The following is a 21,772-nucleotide window of genomic DNA, read 5'->3' as shown; positions in this document are numbered from 1 at the left end:
AGGATTTTGGATCGTGAAAAGTTTAAGGGAGATTCCCTGTTATTTTTCATTAGAGGTTTGGGAATTATTTTTGGAGGTAAGCCTGGGTTTATTTATTAGGAACATTGGTAAAGGATTCCCCTTGGATTCTGAATTGGGAATTTGGAAATAAGAAAAGGAAGTTTTTTTTTTTAGATCCGGGGAATATTAATCGGATTTCATTGGGGAAAAGCACCAACAACACCAGTTATATTAGGGTAAAATAAGGGGGAAGAAAAAAACCCCTTTATTAGATGGCTTCGGGTGCTGAAAGGCATGAGGAGGAAAATAGTACTGCTACTGCTATTTTGAGATCAAAGAAGAAGCCAAATTCCTTGTTGGTTGATGATGCTGTTAACGATGATAATTCAGTTATTGCAATTAATTCTAACACCATGGATAAGTTAGAATTATTCCGTGGTGATACTGTTTTAGTTAAAGGTAAAAAGAGAAGAGATACTGTGTTAATTGTTTTAATCGATGACGATTTGGAAGATGGTGCTTGTAGAGTTAATCGTGTTGTAAGAAACAATTTGCGTATCAGATTAGGTGATTTAGTTACAATCCATCCATGTCCTGATATTAAATATGCCTCAAGAATTTCAGTACTACCAATTGCTGATACCATTGAAGGTATTACAGGTAATTTGTTCGATGTGTTTTTAAAACCATACTTTGTTGAAGCCTACAGACCAGTCAGAAAAGGTGACCACTTCGTTGTAAGAGGTGGTATGAGACAAGTTGAATTTAAAGTTGTCGACGTCGAACCAGATGAATATGCTGTCGTTGCTCAAGACACAATTATTCACTGGGAAGGTGAACCAATTAACAGAGAAGATGAAGAAAATAATTTAAACGATGTTGGTTATGATGACATTGGTGGTTGCCGTAAACAAATGGCTCAAATCAGAGAAATGGTCGAATTGCCATTGAGACACCCACAGTTATTTAAAACTATCGGTATTAAACCACCAAGAGGTGTTTTGATGTATGGTCCTCCTGGTACTGGTAAGACTTTGATGGCAAGAGCTGTTGCTAATGAAACCGGTGCTTTCTTCTTTTTGATTAATGGTCCAGAAGTTATGTCGAAGATGGCAGGTGAATCTGAATCTAACTTAAGAAAAGCCTTTGAAGAAGCTGAAAAAAATGCCCCAGCTATTATCTTCATTGATGAAATTGATTCTATTGCTCCAAAGAGGGACAAGACCAATGGTGAAGTTGAAAGAAGAGTGGTTTCTCAATTGTTAACATTGATGGATGGTATGAAGGCTAGATCCAATGTTGTTGTCATTGCTGCAACCAACAGACCAAACTCTATCGATCCTGCTTTAAGAAGATTCGGAAGATTTGACCGTGAAGTTGATATTGGTATTCCAGATGCAACTGGTAGATTGGAAGTTTTACGTATTCATACTAAAAACATGAAGTTGGCCGATGATGTTGATTTAGAGTCAATCGCTGCAGAAACACATGGTTTTGTGGGTGCTGATATTGCATCCTTATGTTCAGAAGCTGCTATGCAACAAATTCGTGAAAAAATGGAGTTAATTGACTTGGATGAAGACGAAATTGATGCAGAAGTTTTAGATTCCTTAGGTGTCACAATGGATAACTTTAGATTTGCTTTGGGTAACTCTAATCCATCTGCCTTACGTGAAACTGTTGTTGAAAACGTTAATGTTACTTGGGATGACATTGGTGGTTTAGATGAAATCAAGAATGAATTAAAGGAAACAGTTGAATATCCAGTCTTGCATCCAGACCAATACACCAAATTCGGTCTATCTCCATCTAAGGGTGTTTTGTTCTATGGTCCACCAGGTACTGGTAAAACTTTATTGGCTAAGGCCGTCGCTACTGAAGTTTCCGCAAACTTTATCTCTGTTAAAGGTCCTGAATTGTTAAGTATGTGGTATGGTGAATCGGAATCCAATATTCGTGACATTTTCGATAAGGCTAGAGCTGCTGCTCCAACTGTCGTTTTCTTGGACGAATTGGATTCTATTGCTAAAGCAAGAGGTAATTCTCAAGATAATGTAGGAGACAGAGTTGTCAATCAATTATTGACTGAAATGGATGGTATGAATGCAAAGAAGAATGTTTTTGTTATTGGTGCTACCAACAGACCAGATCAAATTGATCCTGCAATCTTAAGACCAGGTAGATTAGATCAATTAATTTACGTTCCATTGCCAGATGAAACAGCTAGATTATCCATTTTAAAGGCTCAATTAAGAAAGAGTCCTCTAGAGCCAGGTTTAGATTTAAATGCCATTGCCAAGTCTACTCAAGGATTTTCTGGTGCTGATTTATCATATATTGCACAAAGGGCTGCTAAGTTTGCCATCAAGGATTCTATTCAAGCCAATATTGAAAGAGAATCCGAAAAAGTCAAATCCGAAGATGTTGAGATGTCTGATGTCAAGGAAGAAAATGAAGAAGAACAACCTGATCCTGTTCCATACATTACAAGAGAACATTTTGCAGAAGCTATGAAAACAGCCAAACGTTCTGTGTCTGATGCAGAATTACGTCGTTACGAAGCCTATTCCCAGCAAGTGAAAGCTTCAAGAGGGCAGTTCAGTAATTTTAGCTTTGATGACAATGCTGCTGCTACCAATGACAACAACAACGCTTCAGGTGCTAGCTTTGGTTCTGGTGCAGCCGAAGAAGACGATGACTTGTATAACTAGTTCTACTTCACTTGCAATTAACTTTTAATGATTCGGTTTAAAATTTTATATGGAGGAGTTTATTTTTTTGTGATTTTTTATCTTTTGAGCTATTCAGAGAGGAGCAATCTTAATTCTTCCGCCGAGTAGAATAAATTACTTTAAATAGACATCTTAGACAGTTGATAAATGATATGTAAAGAACATTTTTGAAATATGTAATTAATGTATATTTATGATAAAGTTTGTATATATCGATTAAATATTTACAAAATTGAAATTAAAAACTAAAGCTATTCATGTGATATACTTTATATGCAAAATGTATGATGTTATATTATTTATTAATTGAAGAATGATGACCAGCCTTGGGATTTTTTTATGCTTACCTTATCTTGAGAAATGTTAGAAAAAGAACTAGGAGGAACTAGACTATAGGCCTCATTTGATTTAAAACCTTTTGAAGGGTCTAATGAACCAGCATTTTTAATGTTATTTCCTGACATTTCATCAATTATTTCAATGTTATCTTGAACGTTTGTATTAGATGTATTGGTACTACATGGTGAGCGTAGTTTTAGAGAGTCAGCACTTGATGCTGAAGTGAGAGAGGGTAGTGAAGTGTTTGAAGATGAACGAGAGTGTGCTAAAGAATCTTTTGGAGAGGCATATTCTCTTAACTCTTTTGAAGTAGGAGGATTGAAAGATAGGAACAATTGATGTCTGTCTTTCAATATCTTTTCCTTAATTGGTTGTATGAAATGTTCTAGAGAGCTTACTAAATCATCAGTTGTAATTTGTATATTCCAGTCAAAATATTCTAATAATTCACGCTCAATAGTATTAACTTCACGTAATTGTAATATACCACTAGTATATCTAGCCCAATGCTTATTCAAAGGTGATGAATCATTTAAAGTTTTAGATGCTAGAATTAAACAACCTAAGAATATTCTATGTCTTGTTGACTCGATACCGTAAACGTTTGGTGGGATAATATTTTTAAGTTTCTTTAGATAAACTGTAGTTGCCATTAAAGTTGGAGTTTGAACATTTGATTTTAGACAAAGATTTGTGATGAATTTAACTAAAGGTGGAGGTGGTAATGCAATAGAAATCATACTATTAGATCTTCTGACCTGTATGATAGATTCAGTAATATTTGAAAGGTATGCAATCATTTCCTTTGTTACTGTTTTTTTATTAAACTCTAGTAATGCTTCGTAGTCAGACATGATTATAGCTAAATATTATTATCTTGAGATTAAAAGTGATTAAAATGAAGTGAAGTGAAGTGAAATGATATTAGATGATGTTATTGTAAAAAAAAATGATGAACGCTAAAAAAAATATGCAAATATAAGTAACTAATATAAATGACTGAATTAAATTAAATATATGCTATACTTTTTCTTAAAATATTTTCCGTTTAAATATTATTTATCGGTATTGCCCTTATTTTGATATTTTAACTTCAATAATAAAATATAGTAATGACTTTACTTAATACGGGATTATGATGGATGGTGTCTTATTTTGCTATTTTGCAATTTTAATATTAGATGGAATGTTAAGACAAAATTAAAAATAAACAAATATGTATTAGTCTTAAATACTAAATCATAAACAATAAATAATAGTTTAAGATGTCAATATAATTCATTCATTATCTCCAAAATACACGATGTGAATTTAGTACTGGTTTTAAGCTTGTTAAAGCTGTTTAAACAAGTATGCTTGTCTTAGAGAAGTGCAGCGTGACAAGTTCAAATAAAAGGGCCCTGCTAAACATCCGAAGAGTGTTGGGTAGAACTCTATTGCAGTTCTTCCTGTTTTTGTAATTGTTATTGTTATTACTTTGATGTTGTGATTGTCTCTGAAAAAATAACATCGATCTAACCTGGCTGTTGACACAACATGAACTAACCAGACAAACAACACCAAAAGTATTCAAAAACCAAGAGCAATCCAAGAGAGAGAGAGAGGGAGATACTGACTTTCTTTTTTTCCTCTACCTTGAAGAACAAACCACATTACAGACAGAGGAATAGACCTTGGAAGCAAACAATAAAAAAATAAAACTAATCGTAGTAACTAACTAAAACTAACCAGTAACAAATAGAATGTTTTCATTTCCCTTGTGAGTTACTACAACTATTATTGCTGTTACTGACAAGGTTAGTTTATAGCTTGCTATACCTTCTGCTGTGCTATGCTGGATCAAAAAATAACAAACAACAGTTGCGAAGAATAATAGATAGGAAGAAAAGAGTTCAGCCTGCCTGCCATTTTGATTTTTTGAGTTTCCAGCTAGTTTCCTGATAGTTTGACTAGAAGGAACTAATGAAGTTAGATAAATTGTTTAAAAATATTAATCAGAGCTAGCTGGTTCCTTGGGACAAGTTTTAAAACTGCTTTACTTAGTCTTCACTGTTTTTTTACTTTTTATTTCTTTTCCTTTCCCTCTAAAATTTTGCCGTGGCTAAGAAGCCAACTCACTTTTTCAACCACAAGGAAAACTCTTAAGCTGCAACAGCAACATCACCATCAACTACAACTACAACTACAACTACAACTACAACTACAACTACAACTACAACTACAACAAGTTAGTCTCATCAAAGTTTTCAATTTTACCTAATTTTCTGTGCTTTCCTTCCGGTTCTGGTTCTTGTCCTTGTCCTGCTATGCTACTTGTTTAAACCAGATGATAAACTTACTGCTAATTATAGAAACTTGAACCCAGCGAGCTGTGTCGAAACCCGCACAGAGAAAGAGGGTAGAACACACAAGTCTGGCAAGGGAAATTCGCAGTTTTTGCACTGTGTACTAATCCGCACATATTGAGAAACACTCGTAGGATTTCAATAAAAAAGCAATTAGCAACAGCAGCAGCAAAACGCCGTTTCTTTTTATTCATATAAATAATCCGAACAAAAGAAATAAGAATTCTGAAGTTTCTTTTTATTTTTGTCGGTGCTGGTGAAATGAGACAAAATCCCGCAGGGTTGGTGTAATCAAGAATTTCCTAAAACGGAAATACAAGCCTCGAGGAATAAAAAAAAGGGTTATTCTGCTTGCATTTACTGAAAGGGAAAGAACCTGAAAAAATTCGGAGAGGAAAATACAGTTCAAATTGTCATTTGCAACGACAAGCCATGTGTCAATAAAGGTCCTGTCCTATCTTTAAAGGTTCATATGATATGATATGATATGATGGATACTTTGTTACCCACTTATTCACTTTATTTATTCCATCAAGAGATGGGAACACACAAAGCACACTACATACATTGTTCAGATATTTCATAAAATGATAAATCACCGTCAAATTAAAAGAGAAGAAAGATATTGGGTGAGGTAAACTGGAGTTAAGAATGCGTCTTTCTTCTTTTACGGGTTTTCGTCGTTTTATCTCAGATGGATGACAGCAAGAGATAGTGTCATCTGAACAAGCAAGCAATCCGGTCACAGATAGATTCCAATTGGGCGGCTGCTGATGGCTATTGGATTAGTTTTAAGATGGCTGGATAACAAAATTGTCAAGAACGTAAAAGGAGGGAATTTGCATAAATGAAGAGATCAATGATTTCTTCGTTCGTAATACTCTTCTTTAATAGAATTACCATTGTGCTTGGTATATCGCCTCCATTTGACAGCAATTGTTTCTGACATATATTACAGCGGACAAGAGATGACTATTGAGTAAAATGGCGCCGAGCAAGAATAATAACTAAATAGGTAAAAAATTGAAAGTACAGAACATTGTGCTACTCTTATCCTTTTTATTTTTATTTTTATTTTTGTTTTTTATAAATAGAATAGTAAATCTTGTAGGAAATAAAAAGACAAGCACATTCTCTATGTTTTCGATGGCTCACCTTTGAATTGACAGATTTTTGACAGATTTTATATTTTTATCTTAAAAGAGGTAAAACGACAGTATAAACAAAATGAGAAAAAATATAATCTAGATATGCTTACTTGCTTGTATACATAGTACAGATAATACAATGCTGAGTATTTGTAATAGTGTTATTCCGTCTTGTCACAAATTAGGAATGACTCTTTCTCAACCGATTTATCCAAAGTGTTCTTTTGTCATGCAGATCAATATGCTCACTTAGATATAGTTTCCATCATTTTGATGGATCTAGAATCCACTTTGTTTTAATACAGACACACACACACTCACACACACACACTCACACACACACACATATATATAATATAATTAGAAGTGTAAATGCTGAGTTTTGACTTGAACAAACACTGAAACAATACCAATTATTTTAATTTCATAGAGTTTATTATTCACTGCAGTATAGTACAATATAAACTACCGATAAACATAGTGGCACTCCAAAGCATCATCATTAACAAGATCGAATTCTTGTCCGTTCCCAGTTTTCTCCAATACCCTATCACTATCTTAATGAAACGAACAAATTTTGGATCGTTATTGTAATATTCTTCTTGTGGGTAAAACTCAGATGAATCCATCAAAAGTAACATAGAATTTGGTCCTTCATTAATATCCATTGGAGAAGAAAAATCTGGCTGTCTAATTAATGTTGTAGAACTCAAATTATTGCTTGCACTACCATAATTACTATTACTATTATAATTATGATAGAAATCTATTATTGACTTAGAGCGAGGTCTCTTATTAGGCTCACTATTTCCATCAAGCTCCGTACCTAGCTCATCTTCACTTTCACTATCTGTATATTTATTTTGAGACTCTTCATAATCCTTCCAAAAAAATATAAATATACCAATAATAAAGTTCAATATACTTAGTGGAGTAATGGCACAAAACAAGAAAAATACAATTGATCTAGAACCAAAGTATATGACTACCTTGGTAAATAATTTTTCGTGACCTCTAACATAAATAAAATAAATTGACATCATTAAACTTTGTCCAATAGTTAAAAAAATGTTGCTTAGGACTGTCCATGTCAGCACAACTAGTCCCTTAGTAAGTTCTCTTTTTGAAGTTATTGGTGAGAAATGTATTACAAACCTTTCGTCGTAACCATTAATGTATTGACTTCCATCCAGGGACCTCTTTTGAAAGGAAGATTGACCTCCTCTAGAGAGATCAATAGAGTCATCTAATGTATCTTTTGTCGTCAATTTTAAAGAATTATCATTAGGGTTCACTAGAATAATTTTAGCTTCTAAATTATCAGATTTCGAATCAGGTTTAATACTTTGCTTTGAATCATGATTTTGCAATACTTTAACATCAGTACTACCGTACTTTGGTTTACTATTCTCATAGCTTCCAGAGTATACATTATTTGATAATGTTGATGAGTTTGTCCTTACCTTAACACATTGAGATAGTGTAATATTTCCTCTTGCGCTTAAAATCGATTTCCTTTCAAAAGTATTATTTAATAGATCATTGTTTAAGTTATCTTCATTTGTAAATTCATCTTTATTAAGTATTGGATCAGTCGACGTTTCCCGGTAACAAAAGAGATTACTAACTAAACCAATTACAAATTCACCGAGACACCAGGCAATACCAAATAGATATGATTGCCTTGGTATTATATGCCATTCTGAACTAGCATAATCACCATCATCTGTCAATATGGAGTAATTGTCACCCTGTTCTTGTATTTGTGGATAAGCTAGGCCTATTATTATTATTAACATAAACCAAAAATTAAGGGTAAAATCAATAAAAAGATTTAAAAATATATATTTATCACTTATATTGAAAACCAAAAATTTTACAAAATAGAATAAGAAGGGGGAAAACATACCCAATAATACAGTTCTAAAATAATCTTGAGAATTTGGTTTAAACATTAACGGATCATCGTAATAGTGATCTAGTAATAAATTAGAACTTAAAAACATCCCTAAAAATACACTTAATGTCACAACTAGTGCTGACGTAACAATATAGGGATTAGACGAACAGAATAGTGGCATAAAATAAGAACTTACATGCTGTATTCGAACCATTATATTTTAGTTATTTTATTTATTATATTTATAATTAGGTAATGCTGTTACCAATCTTCTTATATGCAGTCTTTATCAGTAATTGCTTCTAAAATTTCTCCTTCAAAATGTGGAGAACTTCCCCTCTTCAATAGCCAGTTGTATTAATCATTCAATATAAATGATCAATAGCAAACAGATCAATCAATTCAAGAACAGCTTCTATCTTAATTCAACTCCGTATCTCTCTTTTATTCTTAAAACCATATTTTATAATTTTCGATATCTTCTTTTAGGTGACTAAAATAAGCAATACGAGGTCACGTGAAAATAATGTCAATTATTAATGTCTGTAAATTGAATGGAATAAGAATTAAGATAAATTAAATAAATGATAATACATTATGGAGATTAAATTATTAAATTATACATACATTTGAATATGATGATAGATAGGTGGATGACAGAAGTTATTTTTTTCTCAGAAATACTCCGTAATAAAAAAGAATAATTAAAATAATTAAACCGGTTGGAACTTTAAACCAACGTATGCTTTAAAATAACAGAAAACAATGAATAATTCAACTGAAAGAAAAAAAAACAGATAACACACTTGCTTGACAGATTAGAAATAAATAATACAACCCAATTATGAGGGGAAGGAGAAATAGTGGAAAATAATTTCCTCAGTCTGTCACTGAGAAAATAATAATACCAATAATAACATTGTCTTGTATTTTGGTTCAATATCTAACTCTCTCACCAACAATACGGAATTAAAAAAATATTACAAACTGGTAATAGCTTGAAAACAATTAAGATACAATTATACTACTATAATCCAATTGTTAAAATACCATAAATTTAAACCATATAATATTCAAAATATTTAATTGAAAAATGATTGATAAATGCCAGGGAAACATGATGATACAGATGCAAAAAAGAACAGGGCTAATGAATATTATCTTACAATAATTGTCATTTTTAGACACCATAATCTTTTTGTAAATGGAAAACTCTTATGAATTCACTGGTTGATGGATTATCACCAGTTCTTCTCATCCTTGGATGTGGTTTATTATTTTCTACTAATTTTAGAGAATATGGAGCAGATGTACTTACTACGTTAGATGCTTGAGTTGTAGTAGCAGGAGAAGTAGCTTGTTTCTTATTATCAGTAGAAACGCTAACTTTGGAGTTAGATTTAGCATTACTAGCAACTGTACTAGTGATGTTAGTAGATGAAGATATATTAGCAGATGAAATCTCGTTTAATTTTGTAGGTTGATTCATTATCCTATTTGTGAATGGTGGTGTGGTTGGTAGTTTTTGTTGATGTGAAATATCATTGTCCTTTATGTTTGTATTTGATATTGATGCTTTTTCTAATAACAGCAAATTATCATTTAGTGACCTTAGAGTAGATTTTTTTGGAGTTGTGTGTATGGAATTAATTGAAGGTAACGGTGAATTTGTTGAAGGTGAAGGGGAGTTTGAAATTAAATTCTGTATGTCTAAACTTTTTGAAGGATTTAAATTTAAATTTGGTAATTTCAGATTATTGTTATCTTCATCTGTAGCGTTGATAATCCTGTTATTATTAGGTACTGGTTGATTTGTAAGTGGTTGATTCGCAGAGATATTTTTTAAATTTGAGAGTTGAGCTTGTAGTGACCAATGAGCAATTGAATTTAAAGAGCTATTTAGAACTTGAATTATTTGTTGGAAAAGCAATGAATCTATATTTATTTCGGTAAGGTTTTTGTTTTTGTTTTTACTTTCCTTTTCAATGGATTTCAAATTGTTCAAAACCGACAGTATTGCGAATTCCAATTCTTTTGTATTTTTCATTGAACCGTTCAAGTTTGTAGTTGTGGCAGTGGTTGTTGCACTAGCATTAGCACTAGCATTGACATTGGGATTAGTATTCGTAGTATTAGTATTCGTAGTATCATTATTTGCATATAACTGTGAAGAGCCCAATCTATTTAAAGTATAATTTGGCTCTTCAGGAGTGACTAGATGGTAAGGGACTTGTTTTCTCTTTTTTGTAACTTTATTACCGGTAGTAGTTGCAGTGGTGGTGTTAGTGGTAACTGTTTTATTATCAGTAAACCTTACATTATTTGAACCTGTCGACTTTTCAGTTAGAGAAGCATTATTTCTAGTTTTTCTTCTTCCCATTGTGAAGTAGTATAAGTATGGTTACTATTCGATGAAAAATCCTGGTACTTGACAACTGTGGGTATTATCAGTAAATTAAAGGCCAGCAGTAGTTTTTATCTATACAGGCATACACTATACGAATAGCCATATACATAAAAGGAATATGTAATATTGTAATATATTCCTTTTATATATATATATGAATATATATATGAATATGAATATGAATATGAATATGAGTATGAGTATGAATACAAGTATAAGTACAAGTATAAATATATATATAGGGAAGGAATGGGGTAAAGAAAGAGAGAGATAGTGTAAGAACCAAATTAAGAGATGTTATACCGAAATGAAATGAAATGAGATGAAAGGACTGAAAACAGAGCAACGATAGTGATAAAAGTGATTAAAGTTAGGTTTTAGAAGGGAAAATTTGGGTCAAAGTGTCTATCACATTCTTGATTATTTCATTCCATCGATTCCATTCCATCGATTCCATTTCTCATCTCTATCAAATTTTTCGAATTAAGATTAAAGTTTCTAATTTCTCTATTTTGATGGGATGAGATGGTAAAGATAATTCGACGACAGTTGGACAAAACTGAAATTGCTGTTGTGTTGTGTTGTGTTTTCGACGGTTTTTCCATTTTCCATTTTCCATTTTTCATTTCGAAATTCCATTTTCGTTTCGGTTCATTTCGGTTCATTTCGGTTCGGTTCGATTTGGAAATTTGACCATCTATATTTTTGCGTGTTTGTGCGGGCGTGTGTCTTGACGTGTTTCGTAATCTCTTTATCTCCTTCTCCCTCTCTTTCTCTATTTGCCTCACAAAATTGTCAACAGAGGGGGAAGGGGGGGGAAGTGTATGTGTGTGTTCGTATGATGTGATGCTGGTCAAAGAGGAAGCGAAAGAAAGTGGCGAAACAGGACGGAGAAAGCAGGGGGAGGGAGGGGATCGGTTGTTGTCGCCGCCATTCATTCATTGTCTTTTCGGCTAATAGCTCAGCGTTGGTTTTATGTTTTTGTTTTTTTGGGAGGGGGGACAGGAGCGACAGGCGCTGGAAGGAAGGGTAACTGATGGTGTTTCAATTATCGATGGAAAAGAAGAAAAAGATGTTGTCACGTGCATAGCAAGAATACATAAAACACAGACCTCTCGTCGTTCTGTCACAAATCCTCTGTGTGACACTCGAGGGAGCGTCACATCAACTGAATTGTACTGACTGGGAAACCAAATATCAAATACTTGGCATTCTTTTCAATAACCATTTGCATATATGTATATATGCGCATGCGCATGTGTATGTGTATGTATGTGTATTACAGAATATATGAATTAGATACATTACTACCATTACTTTCTTATTACCCTTGTTTCTACTCATCCGCTACAACAACCATATCGGACCGATTCTTGTATCTCATGTGGGAATAAAAACAAGACTAGTAATGATAACAAAGATATAAAAATAACAACAAACATTAAATCTGCATTAGAAATCGAGTTTAAATAGAATTATGAATATGGATGGATTGTGAGAGTGTGAGAGCGTGTAAAAAATATAAATAAATAAATAAAACACAGGATGAAGAGACGTACTGGCACGATCATTTAGTCAATTGACCGATCTTGTCTTCCATTTGATCAATCTTCTTTTGCTGTTGTTTCAACTGCTCTCTCAAAGCCGCTAGTTGCTCCTTTTCGTGTTGTTTTACATAGTAGTCTTCGTTAGCCTTTTCTCTCTTGGTGAACGAATCTTGGGTAGCAGACTCTCTTGGTGCACCTGTTGCACCTTCACTGTATGTTCTGATATATCTCCATGGTTTGGCTGTTCTTACTGAACGTCTCAATACTCCATTAGTTGCCAACATTTCTCCTATGTGTGTCTGGTATTGTATTGTATTGTATTGTATTGTATTGCACTGTGCTTTTGTATGCGCTAAACTATATATGGGTTTCCACTTGTTTTCGAATTAAAAAAAAAAGGGGCCACTTCCTAACTTGAGTATGTATTATTACACAGTTCCTTTTGTATTCAACAATGAAACATAAAACAAAACACACCAAAACAAGCAAATGAACTAAAAGACAACCAAGAGAGACCCAAAACTTACTCCTAATTATACAAATTATACAGATATTTAATCCTCTTTATATACCTTCCCATACTTAATTTTTAAACACACATTTGTATATTTCATAAAGTTGGAACACCCCACCACCAAACGGACCTCCCTCCGTCGTTTTCTTCACTGGCCCAGTGCAACAACAAATCAAATTCAACCGTCCAATCGGATTTTGTGGGTAGAGGTGGGAAGGGAATGAGACAAATGAGAATAGGATTCGTATTTTGAAACTGAAAGGCCGGGTTACGGTTTCTTGTTTCTATCTCTTTTTCTATACTATGTATGATTATGATTATGATTTGATATTGTCACTATATATTTTAGAAAGTGAGAGAATGTGCAGTGAAGTAAATGAATGAATGAATGTTAACTGATCATGGGGAAGGGAGGGGTACTTGGACCCTGACTTTTTGGAACTTGTTATTCTATACCTTGATGTATATTCTGAGTATACCTGGTTTGTCTTGCCACGCTTTTGTGTATTCTTGCAATCGCCAGAATCAATGCAACTGTCCATATCGCTAATGATGTAATAGTTAACACCTTTATCGAGGTTTGTTTATAACAATATTTTAAAAGTTTGTTGTTTGTGGTTGTCTTGCATATATTATAAGCTATTGTATTGATCGAGTTTTCTGTAATCATTATTACCAACGTTGTGCATCCACTTAAAATTAGAAAGAGATCAAATATTATCAGTTTAAATCTACTCAACGATGTCCGTAATGCAATTGGCTTACCTAAGAATTCTTCATAACCAACGTATAAATTATATATTATCGAAATTATATTCAATGATAAAATCATTTGAAGATTTATTGGTGTTGTCATTATCATCATTATGCTTGTTATCGAAGTATTGTTCGATGTCGTTTGTAATATTTGTACTGTTGTCAGCGTGGTTACAATTGATAAACTTGCTAGAATTAATCTTAGTAGTATTGTCAGAAAATTACTTTCAACTAATATCCAATGGATATCGAATCTCAAACTATTGTTTTTAAAAAATTTATTCCATTTTTCCCTTTCTTTAATAATTTCATGTATCAAATCATTATTAGAGTCCATGGATAGACTTTTATTATCATAATGAAGAGGGTTTCTATGGAAACCGTTATTATTATTATTATTATTATTATTATTATTATTATTATTATTATTATTATTCTGAGTAACAATAGGTACTCCATATCCTGCCCCTCCATTAATATAATTGGCATACTGGTAATTGTGGTGATGGTGATGTTGATGTTTTCCATAATAGTAATTTTTCAATTTTCTAATATATTCCAACCATTCTTTTTTATCTTTATTATCAGTTAAACGTAGGTTTTCTAATAATGGGGAATCGAACATCGCTGTTAATCGTTTACCACCTTCCCATTGAGTTTGTAATTTCCAATCCATATATTGTAATTCTCTTTTTGCATTTTCACGTTCCCATGAATTCGGATCATCTAAAGTCAGTGAACATCTATGATCAATATATTCTAACCAATTTGTTTTATTTCTATTTCTATAATAACTATTTTTCCTTGGGTTTAACTTATCATTTTGAAAGACTTGATCTAATACATTTGGAGGTACAGTATTTGGTATATGAGAATATGCATTAATGTTTTGATCTTTTGACATTTGAAGCTTTTGCAATATGATATTTTGAAAGAAACTATGTACAATCTTAAATTTACTAGCATAATTCCATCACCTACTAATACCAAATTAATGAATCCAGTTAATTAACAAATAAAATTATCAAACAGGCATACAACCAACCAACAAATACATGGATACACCAATACATTAATTGTAAATCGAACGTAACTTCTACACAAACAAAAACATACCGTCATTAGCAATTGCTGTCACTGTCACCAACCAACATAATGAACAAAAAGATAGAGAGAGAGAGAGAGATTGGGATACATATGTACCACGCGCGTGACTACAACATCTTTACACCTGCCAATTCATCTGGACACCACAGACAGCCCATCGTCTCCGCTGTCCTTTTTTAAGCAAAAACTACAATTAAGAAAAAAACCCCTCAAACAGAGAACCAAAAAACAACAAGACGAACACTACTACAAAAACCATAGCCCTACCCGAATATAATAGACACCACGTCTATTGACCATAACCCAAATGCAGAAAACTGAAATACAGAACAGGTTACCCGCATCCTACCGCACGAGACTACCAGTTACCCTCCCTTTCATGTCTTTCTCGCGCCTCCCATCTCCCCATCCACAATAGTGTACACAATTTGTTCCCACTCAAAACTAAACCTAACCGCATTTTGTTCAAAAAGACAAGAAAATTGTCTCCAAACGCAGGCGGAAACAGACCGAAGGGGAAACTTCCAAGCAAGACCCAATTACTCTTAAAGTCAAACTGTGTCAAGATTCGTATAAACTGATATCCATCAACGGCATAATACCTATCTATACATACATACGCTCATATTGCTATCTTCCTCCCTCTCTCCCTGCTCATCCAGCACTTTCAATTAGCTATCTCAATATTCAAATTACCATACTGAGACCAGGCACTGCTTCAACCGTACTACACAACTTTCACCACCATCGCTCTCTCTCTTGACACTCATTAACTGAAAAATTTTTCATCTTTCATTCAAATCAGCAAAGGCATCAGCATCAGCATCAGCAATAGCATCTCATCTCATCGCATCAGGCAGAAAACATAATTTCTGTTGGTCAAAGTGTCTAGGGTCAGAGTGAGAGTGGCCTGTCTTTGCCTCTCTTCCTGCGTCGTCTTCGCTGGTCTTGTCTTATTATTCTTTTCTTTTTTTTCTTCCATTTTTTTCATTGAATTTTTCGAAACTGCTTTAAACCAAATTTTTCAAATTATGGGAAACTTATTGTATATAAGTAACACTTTATTTTACTATATTATATTAAAGGTTTCCCTTATTTAAGTTAGAAATTTTTCTATATTACTCTTCTTACTTTTATTATATATTTCTAATTTCTACTTTTCAATCCTTTCCCATATCCCCATAGAACCAGTCGATTTATCGATATGCGTGCCAAGTGGAGAAAGAAGAGAGTTAGAAGACTTAAGAGAAAGAGACGGAAGGTTAGAGCTAGATCCAAATAAGCGAACTCATATAGTTAATTTACAATAATTAATTTATATTTTATTTGGGTTTATTATTAATTGAATGTGTGATTGATGTGCTGAAATATTGCTCATCGGTATATACACTTCTTTAATACTCTTTCTACAGTTTCTCTTAGGTATATATTTATCATTTTATAGTTATGTACTTTAATTGAAATAATTTCTGTTCGCAATTGCCCCACCCCCTTCACCAGAAACTCCTATAGTTTTTTTTTCATTGTATATAAGTTGTAATCCCTACACATCCATAACTATTGATCATAAAATTTTTATAATGGTTTAATGATTGTTTATATGTGTGTTATACAAAAAAATATCTATTTTATTTATTTTTAGATGTAAATTGTGGAATTAATTGGTTTTTTATTTTTTTTCAACTGCTTTTTAGTGGTTTCAATAATCAAGGGAAAAAAAAATTTTAAATTATACAATTGTTTAATTTAATTTTAATACCTTCAAATACACGGAAAAATCAATCCACCTTTCCTTTCCCGAATTGCTTCTATCAATTCAATCAGTAGATTCAGCAAATCTTTCTTGCATGGCGGTTAGCAATTTCTCGAATTCTTTATGTACTTCAGCTTCACCCCTGCTTGGTTCTAAAAACTTGGTAGATGATACCTTATGTCTGATATCAGATGTAGATTCAGATAATTTAGACCAATTAGCACCATTAGAAACCGCCTTTTGTGCTTCATCATAATACGATACAAATGCCCTCATCATATCATATGTCTTCCAAATTGGACAGAATGCATCATATGTGGAATAACCATTTTGTTGTAAGAAATCTTCTTCAATCAATGTGGAGACATCTAATGTGATCTTATCACTATCACTTAATGCACTCTTACCAACCAATTGAACAACCTGTTCTAATTCTTCAGCATTAGATAAAATCTCCTTTATACGATTTCTTAATACTGGGAATTCTGAATAATTGCTATCATAAAACTTACCCAACACATTGGTATATTTGGAATAAGAGATTGATGTGTTGATGGATGGGAAATGTTTTCTTTGAGCTAATTTCTTATCCAAACCCCAGAAAACTTGGGTAATACCTAATGTGGCTGTAGTAACCGGATCAGAGAAATCACCACCTGCTGGAGAAACAGCAGCAACAATGGAAACAGAACCAACACGATCTGGAGAACCTAATGCAACAGCTTTACCGGCTCTTTCGTAAAAGGATGCTAATTTGGCACCTAAGTAAGCTGGGAAACCTTGATCAGCAGGCATTTCACCCAAACGACCAGAAATTTCTCTTAAAGCTTCTGCCCATCTAGATGAGGAATCAGCAATCATAGAAACATGTTTACCTTGATCTCTGAAATATTCGGCTAATGTAATACCGGTGTAAATAGACGCTTCTCTGGCAGCGACAGGCATGTTAGAAGTGTTTGCAACTAATGTAGTACGTTTCATAATTGGCTCCTTCTTACCGTTCATTTCAGTAAATAATTCAGGGAATTCCATTAAGACTTCAGCCATTTCATTACCACGTTCACCACAATTGTGAACAACAACTTGGTTAGACAACATAAATTGATGATCAGAGTATTCTGGTAAGGTAATACCGTAATATTCAGCTTCTTCTAATTCTTGCAATTCGAAATAGAATTCAACCGGTTCACGTAATAAATCTCTGCTTTCACATTTAGTGTAATTAATAGCAGAACAACGAGATAGAACTGATTTTAATAATTCACCACCCTTTACTGTAACATTATAACAAACATCATTCAACTTACCACTACTTTGAGTTACATCAGCCTTTAAACCCAATGAACGGATTAAACTAACAATACCGCTCATGACTTTATTATCTTCTAATTCAATAGTACATGAAATATCTTGCTTATTGTTATCAACAGAACCGTTGGAATCAATCAAACCAGCCAAGAAAGTTTCACGAATTTCAATCAAATCACTTGATAAGAAACTTGGAACAGTCTTGTTACCATCTTGAATAAATCCTAACTCTTGGATAGCATCCCACAATAAATTATCAACATTTTGGTTTGTACTAGTAGAATTACCATAGAAATTAACATTACCAACCCTAGTAGTTGTTCTTTCTTGTTTAAATTCTGATTTTAAATTTAATAAATCAGCAGCTGCTACTATATTATTCATTAATGATTCATCGGTGGTACTAACTGAAAGACCTGCTCTACGTGTCATGCCACTACCAGTCCATAAACCTAACAAATAAGCCAATGCAGTTGGTGATTTTTCGTTTAGATTATATTTAGTGTTCTTCAAATATTGTAGGAGGTTTTCGCATTCATATAAGACTGGAGCATAAACTTGGTATGTGGCTTCACGGATTGATTCAGTCAATCTATTAATATCTCTAGGTTCGACAGTCCATTGGAAATAATCTTCTAATGACTTATTGTATTGAGAGACAAATTCTTGGACATCATCCATTCCTTCTGAGACAGGGTATATCTTAGAAACTTCCTTTATTAATTCAATTATTCTTGCATCTTCAGTAATTTCCTTGAATAGGTCAGTGTAGACAATTTCATTACATTCGATACCATCTATAATACGAGTTTGAACTTTAATGTTTCTTGGAGTTCTGACAATCAATTGATGTGTAGCATTACATACAAAAGAGAATAATTCTGATGTTGAGTTTTCATTAATTTCATTAACCTTGTACATTTTGTCAGAACCTCTTGGCAATTGAGTAACCTCACGAGGTTGACCATCTTGACCCATAACTAAATCACCGATTTCAATATCTTCGATGTTTTTAATAGATGAATCAGCCATCATAACTTCAGTACCTTTGGCAAAACAACCAACGTAAATAATTGCATCTGAGTTGGAATATTTCGATAAAGATTGGGAAATAACTGTCTTACCACAACCAAAAGCACCTGGAATACAGGTAGTACCACCTTGGACACATGGGAACAAAGAATCCAAGACTCTTTGACCAGTTAATAACGGATAGTTAGCAGCCAATTTTTCAGCGACAGGTCTTGGGACACGTACAGGCCAAGTATGGAACATAGTATATTCGTATTTTTGGCCATCGAATTCAACTTCCAATATTTTTTCTTCAATGGTATATTCACCGGCAGTTGCTACCCAAGTTACAGTACCTCTTGCTCTTGGTGGCACCAATACTTTATGGTCACTAATTAAAGAGTTTTCAAAAACTGTACCAATGATATCACCACCTGAAATGTGGTCACCTACTTTTATGTCAGCTGGAGTGAATTGCCATTTAATTTCTCTATTCAAAGATGGGGCATCTATACCTCTTGGGATATAGATAGATTGAGAAATTTCTTTAATTGCTTTCAATGGTCTTTGAATACCATCATAAATAGTTTCCATCAAACCTGGACCCAATTCGACAGACAATGGTTTACCAGTTCTTAAAACAGGGTCACCGACAGTGACACCTGCAGTTTCTTCGTAAACTTGAATAGTAGCTTTATCACCATCGATTCTAATAACTTCACCGACCAAATTATCATGACCAACCTTGACCAATTCATACATTGCACAACCGATCATATTTTCAGCGATCACAACAGGACCAGAAACCGAGTAAATGGACCCATACTCGGATTCATTGTGGTCTTCTAATGAAATTCTTTTAATTTCCTTACGTGCATTTTCAATTGCACCTGCCATGATGACTCAAGTATTCTTTCTTATACAATATATATCAACAGTTCTTTATGCTAAAACAAAAGACAAAAATTGCAAACCCAATTTTTTTTTTCACCTTAACCAATCTCTATACTACCTAGAGATCAAATGTCAACAACAATATCGAATTCCAAGGCAATTGATATATAAGATAGTACCTTGATTTCACCTTATCTAACCTTTTACAGAACTACAAATCTTAAAATATCGTACTCATTACATTATATGTATGTATATATATATATGTATATATAGTAAATTAACAGTTTTATCTTAATTTTTTTGCAGTCTACAAATTTCCCCTTCATATTAATATTCCCATTATTCTCTGGACTTCTCCTTTCTTTGCAACCAAAATGCGACGTGAAAAATTCGAAAAGAAAAAAAAGCAAATTAAGAGTGTGCATGGCGGGTTACCCGGACGGCACGTGATCTGTATCGCAAAATAGGTCCAATGTGGGTGTCAGTAATTTAATTTACACAACAACAGTGACAATAAGGTCATCATCTTGTAGTATTAGTACATATATATATACCAATTACAATACTTTGGCTTACTCGAGTGGTGATCTTCAATGTGTGAAGGGATAATGCAAATACAATTCACCAGCCAGATTAACCAAAGGAAACTGACTTATCTCTTGAATGCTTTTATTTCAGTACAATTTATAATATATATATAATATACGTATACATATTATTTATAACGTTTTATAAAATTTGTTCAACAACACCATGGAAACCAATGGGATTCTGAAGCCATGTTATTTTGATGATTGGCTTGTAATTCCCTGGACAGTTGTTGGCTCATTCTAGTTCTGGTTAAATTAGTGTCATCTTTTTGTTTGGATTGCCATTGCTCTACTGCATTGACATAATCCAAGGGCAAAGCCATCCCGTAATACTGTTTGTATTCTTGGAACGGTTCAGATTTATTTTTGGTCAATGTCCCGTTTTTATGTACTACACTAGTTATCGTATTATGTTTGGAGGTACCTCTGTCTGACGCTGCATATGGTAATGCAATTGGAGTAACTATCGTAGTAGATTCATGGTTTGAAGTTATATTTATATTCTCATCAGTGCCATTATTGAAATCGAAATTGAATTCATCGCCGATTTCATAAATACTGTTTGCAGCACGATCGAATGGGAATTCATTACCAAGATTGTTCACTGAAGTTGTGGTGGTCGTGGTCGTCGTTGTATATAACCAATTTTTAATAGAAGCTAGACGTAATTCAGACTTCATTGAAGGAACTCCACTTAAACTTAATTTTCTAGTGCCATTGGTGTATTTTCTTTTCTCCTTAGCAGATGGCATTTGATAAGGATGAGTGCCATCGATTGACATCATTGCTCCGTTATGTGAGGATACTGGAGTCTTAAACTTCATCAAAGTATCTTCAGTTTTAATTTGAAATTTGTTGATCTCTAAATCCTTTGTAGACCTTAATTCTTGATTTATCTTAACGATCTCCCTTATACTTGGTAAGGAAAAGTTCATGTCATTTGGTGGTTTTTTATTCAAAGATTTATTATTATTATTATTACCATCATGAGTAGTGTTAACAACGGCAGCGTTATTGTTATTGTTTGGAAAGAAATTTAATTTCCTTACATCGATTTCAGTTTTTGAAGGTCCTGACTGACATGGGCTTAGATTTATTGGCATTATAAGAATTTTATTCAAATCAAAGATCAATACTTTTATTACCGAATTAAATTTTAATATTATACGATAGAGGATTTGTACCAGGCAAAGGGTGCAACATATTTAACAAGAGTGGTTATATATAATCCAATAAATGAGAATCTAATTTTTACAGTCATTATTACTTTTGTTGTTGTTATTGTTATTGTTATTGTTATTGTTGTTGTTGTTGTTCCTGAGAATGACTTAAGCGACACATGTAATTAACGAATCAATTGTGCATATCAATATTGCAGTTATTTAACCACAAAATAATGCTATATCAGTTGAATAACA

General features: G+C 33.2%; 8 protein-coding genes across 8 annotated transcripts, besides 1 other annotated feature; 1 reads left to right on the top strand and 7 right to left on the bottom strand.

The window, feature by feature from the left end:
* Positions 1-272: 272 nt before the first annotated feature.
* Kpol_1020p9 (uncharacterized protein) lies at positions 273-2,711 on the top strand (the record flags this gene model as incomplete). Its single annotated transcript, XM_001644711.1, has 1 exon — positions 273-2,711. One exon carries the CDS (start codon positions 273-275, stop codon positions 2,709-2,711), a length of 2,439 nt encoding a protein of 812 aa, XP_001644761.1.
* A 323-nt stretch (positions 2,712-3,034) lies between these two features.
* Kpol_1020p8 (cyclin family protein) lies at positions 3,035-3,925 on the bottom strand (the record flags this gene model as incomplete). Its single annotated transcript, XM_001644710.1, has 1 exon — positions 3,035-3,925. One exon carries the CDS (start codon positions 3,923-3,925, stop codon positions 3,035-3,037), a length of 891 nt encoding a protein of 296 aa, XP_001644760.1.
* A 3,079-nt stretch (positions 3,926-7,004) lies between these two features.
* Positions 7,005-8,678, bottom strand: AIT1 (Ait1p; the record flags this gene model as incomplete). The annotated part of the gene is made up of 1 exon (XM_001644709.1): positions 7,005-8,678. One exon carries the CDS (start codon positions 8,676-8,678, stop codon positions 7,005-7,007), a length of 1,674 nt encoding a protein of 557 aa, XP_001644759.1.
* A 966-nt stretch (positions 8,679-9,644) lies between these two features.
* Kpol_1020p6 (uncharacterized protein) lies at positions 9,645-10,844 on the bottom strand (the record flags this gene model as incomplete). Its single annotated transcript, XM_001644708.1, has 1 exon — positions 9,645-10,844. One exon carries the CDS (start codon positions 10,842-10,844, stop codon positions 9,645-9,647), a length of 1,200 nt encoding a protein of 399 aa, XP_001644758.1.
* A 1,594-nt stretch (positions 10,845-12,438) lies between these two features.
* On the bottom strand, positions 12,439-12,702 carry INH1 (ATPase inhibitor; the record flags this gene model as incomplete). Its single annotated transcript, XM_001644707.1, has 1 exon — positions 12,439-12,702. One exon carries the CDS (start codon positions 12,700-12,702, stop codon positions 12,439-12,441), a length of 264 nt encoding a protein of 87 aa, XP_001644757.1.
* Positions 12,703-13,377: 675 nt separating this feature from the next.
* Kpol_1020p4 (uncharacterized protein) lies at positions 13,378-14,592 on the bottom strand (the record flags this gene model as incomplete). The annotated part of the gene is made up of 1 exon (XM_001644706.1): positions 13,378-14,592. The coding sequence occupies one exon, from the start codon at positions 14,590-14,592 to the stop codon at positions 13,378-13,380; it is 1,215 nt and encodes a 404-aa protein (XP_001644756.1).
* A 1,407-nt stretch (positions 14,593-15,999) lies between these two features.
* Positions 16,000-16,077: a sequence feature (Short protein (Kpol_1020p3a, EDO16897.1) was converted to a misc_feature.).
* A 534-nt stretch (positions 16,078-16,611) lies between these two features.
* Positions 16,612-19,764, bottom strand: VMA1 (H(+)-transporting V1 sector ATPase subunit A; the record flags this gene model as incomplete). Its single annotated transcript, XM_001644704.1, has 1 exon — positions 16,612-19,764. The coding sequence occupies one exon, from the start codon at positions 19,762-19,764 to the stop codon at positions 16,612-16,614; it is 3,153 nt and encodes a 1,050-aa protein (XP_001644754.1).
* Positions 19,765-20,506: 742 nt separating this feature from the next.
* Positions 20,507-21,457, bottom strand: Kpol_1020p2 (uncharacterized protein; the record flags this gene model as incomplete). Its single annotated transcript, XM_001644703.1, has 1 exon — positions 20,507-21,457. The coding sequence occupies one exon, from the start codon at positions 21,455-21,457 to the stop codon at positions 20,507-20,509; it is 951 nt and encodes a 316-aa protein (XP_001644753.1).
* Positions 21,458-21,772: the final 315 nt, after the last annotated feature.

This window comes from Vanderwaltozyma polyspora, genomic scaffold, assembly GCF_000150035.1.
Source record: "Vanderwaltozyma polyspora DSM 70294 KpolScaffold1020 genomic scaffold, whole genome shotgun sequence".
Classification (NCBI taxonomy): domain Eukaryota; kingdom Fungi; phylum Ascomycota; class Saccharomycetes; order Saccharomycetales; family Saccharomycetaceae; genus Vanderwaltozyma; species Vanderwaltozyma polyspora.
Note: the sequence above shows the minus strand (reverse complement) of the source record. Positions and strands in the feature narration are given on the sequence as shown.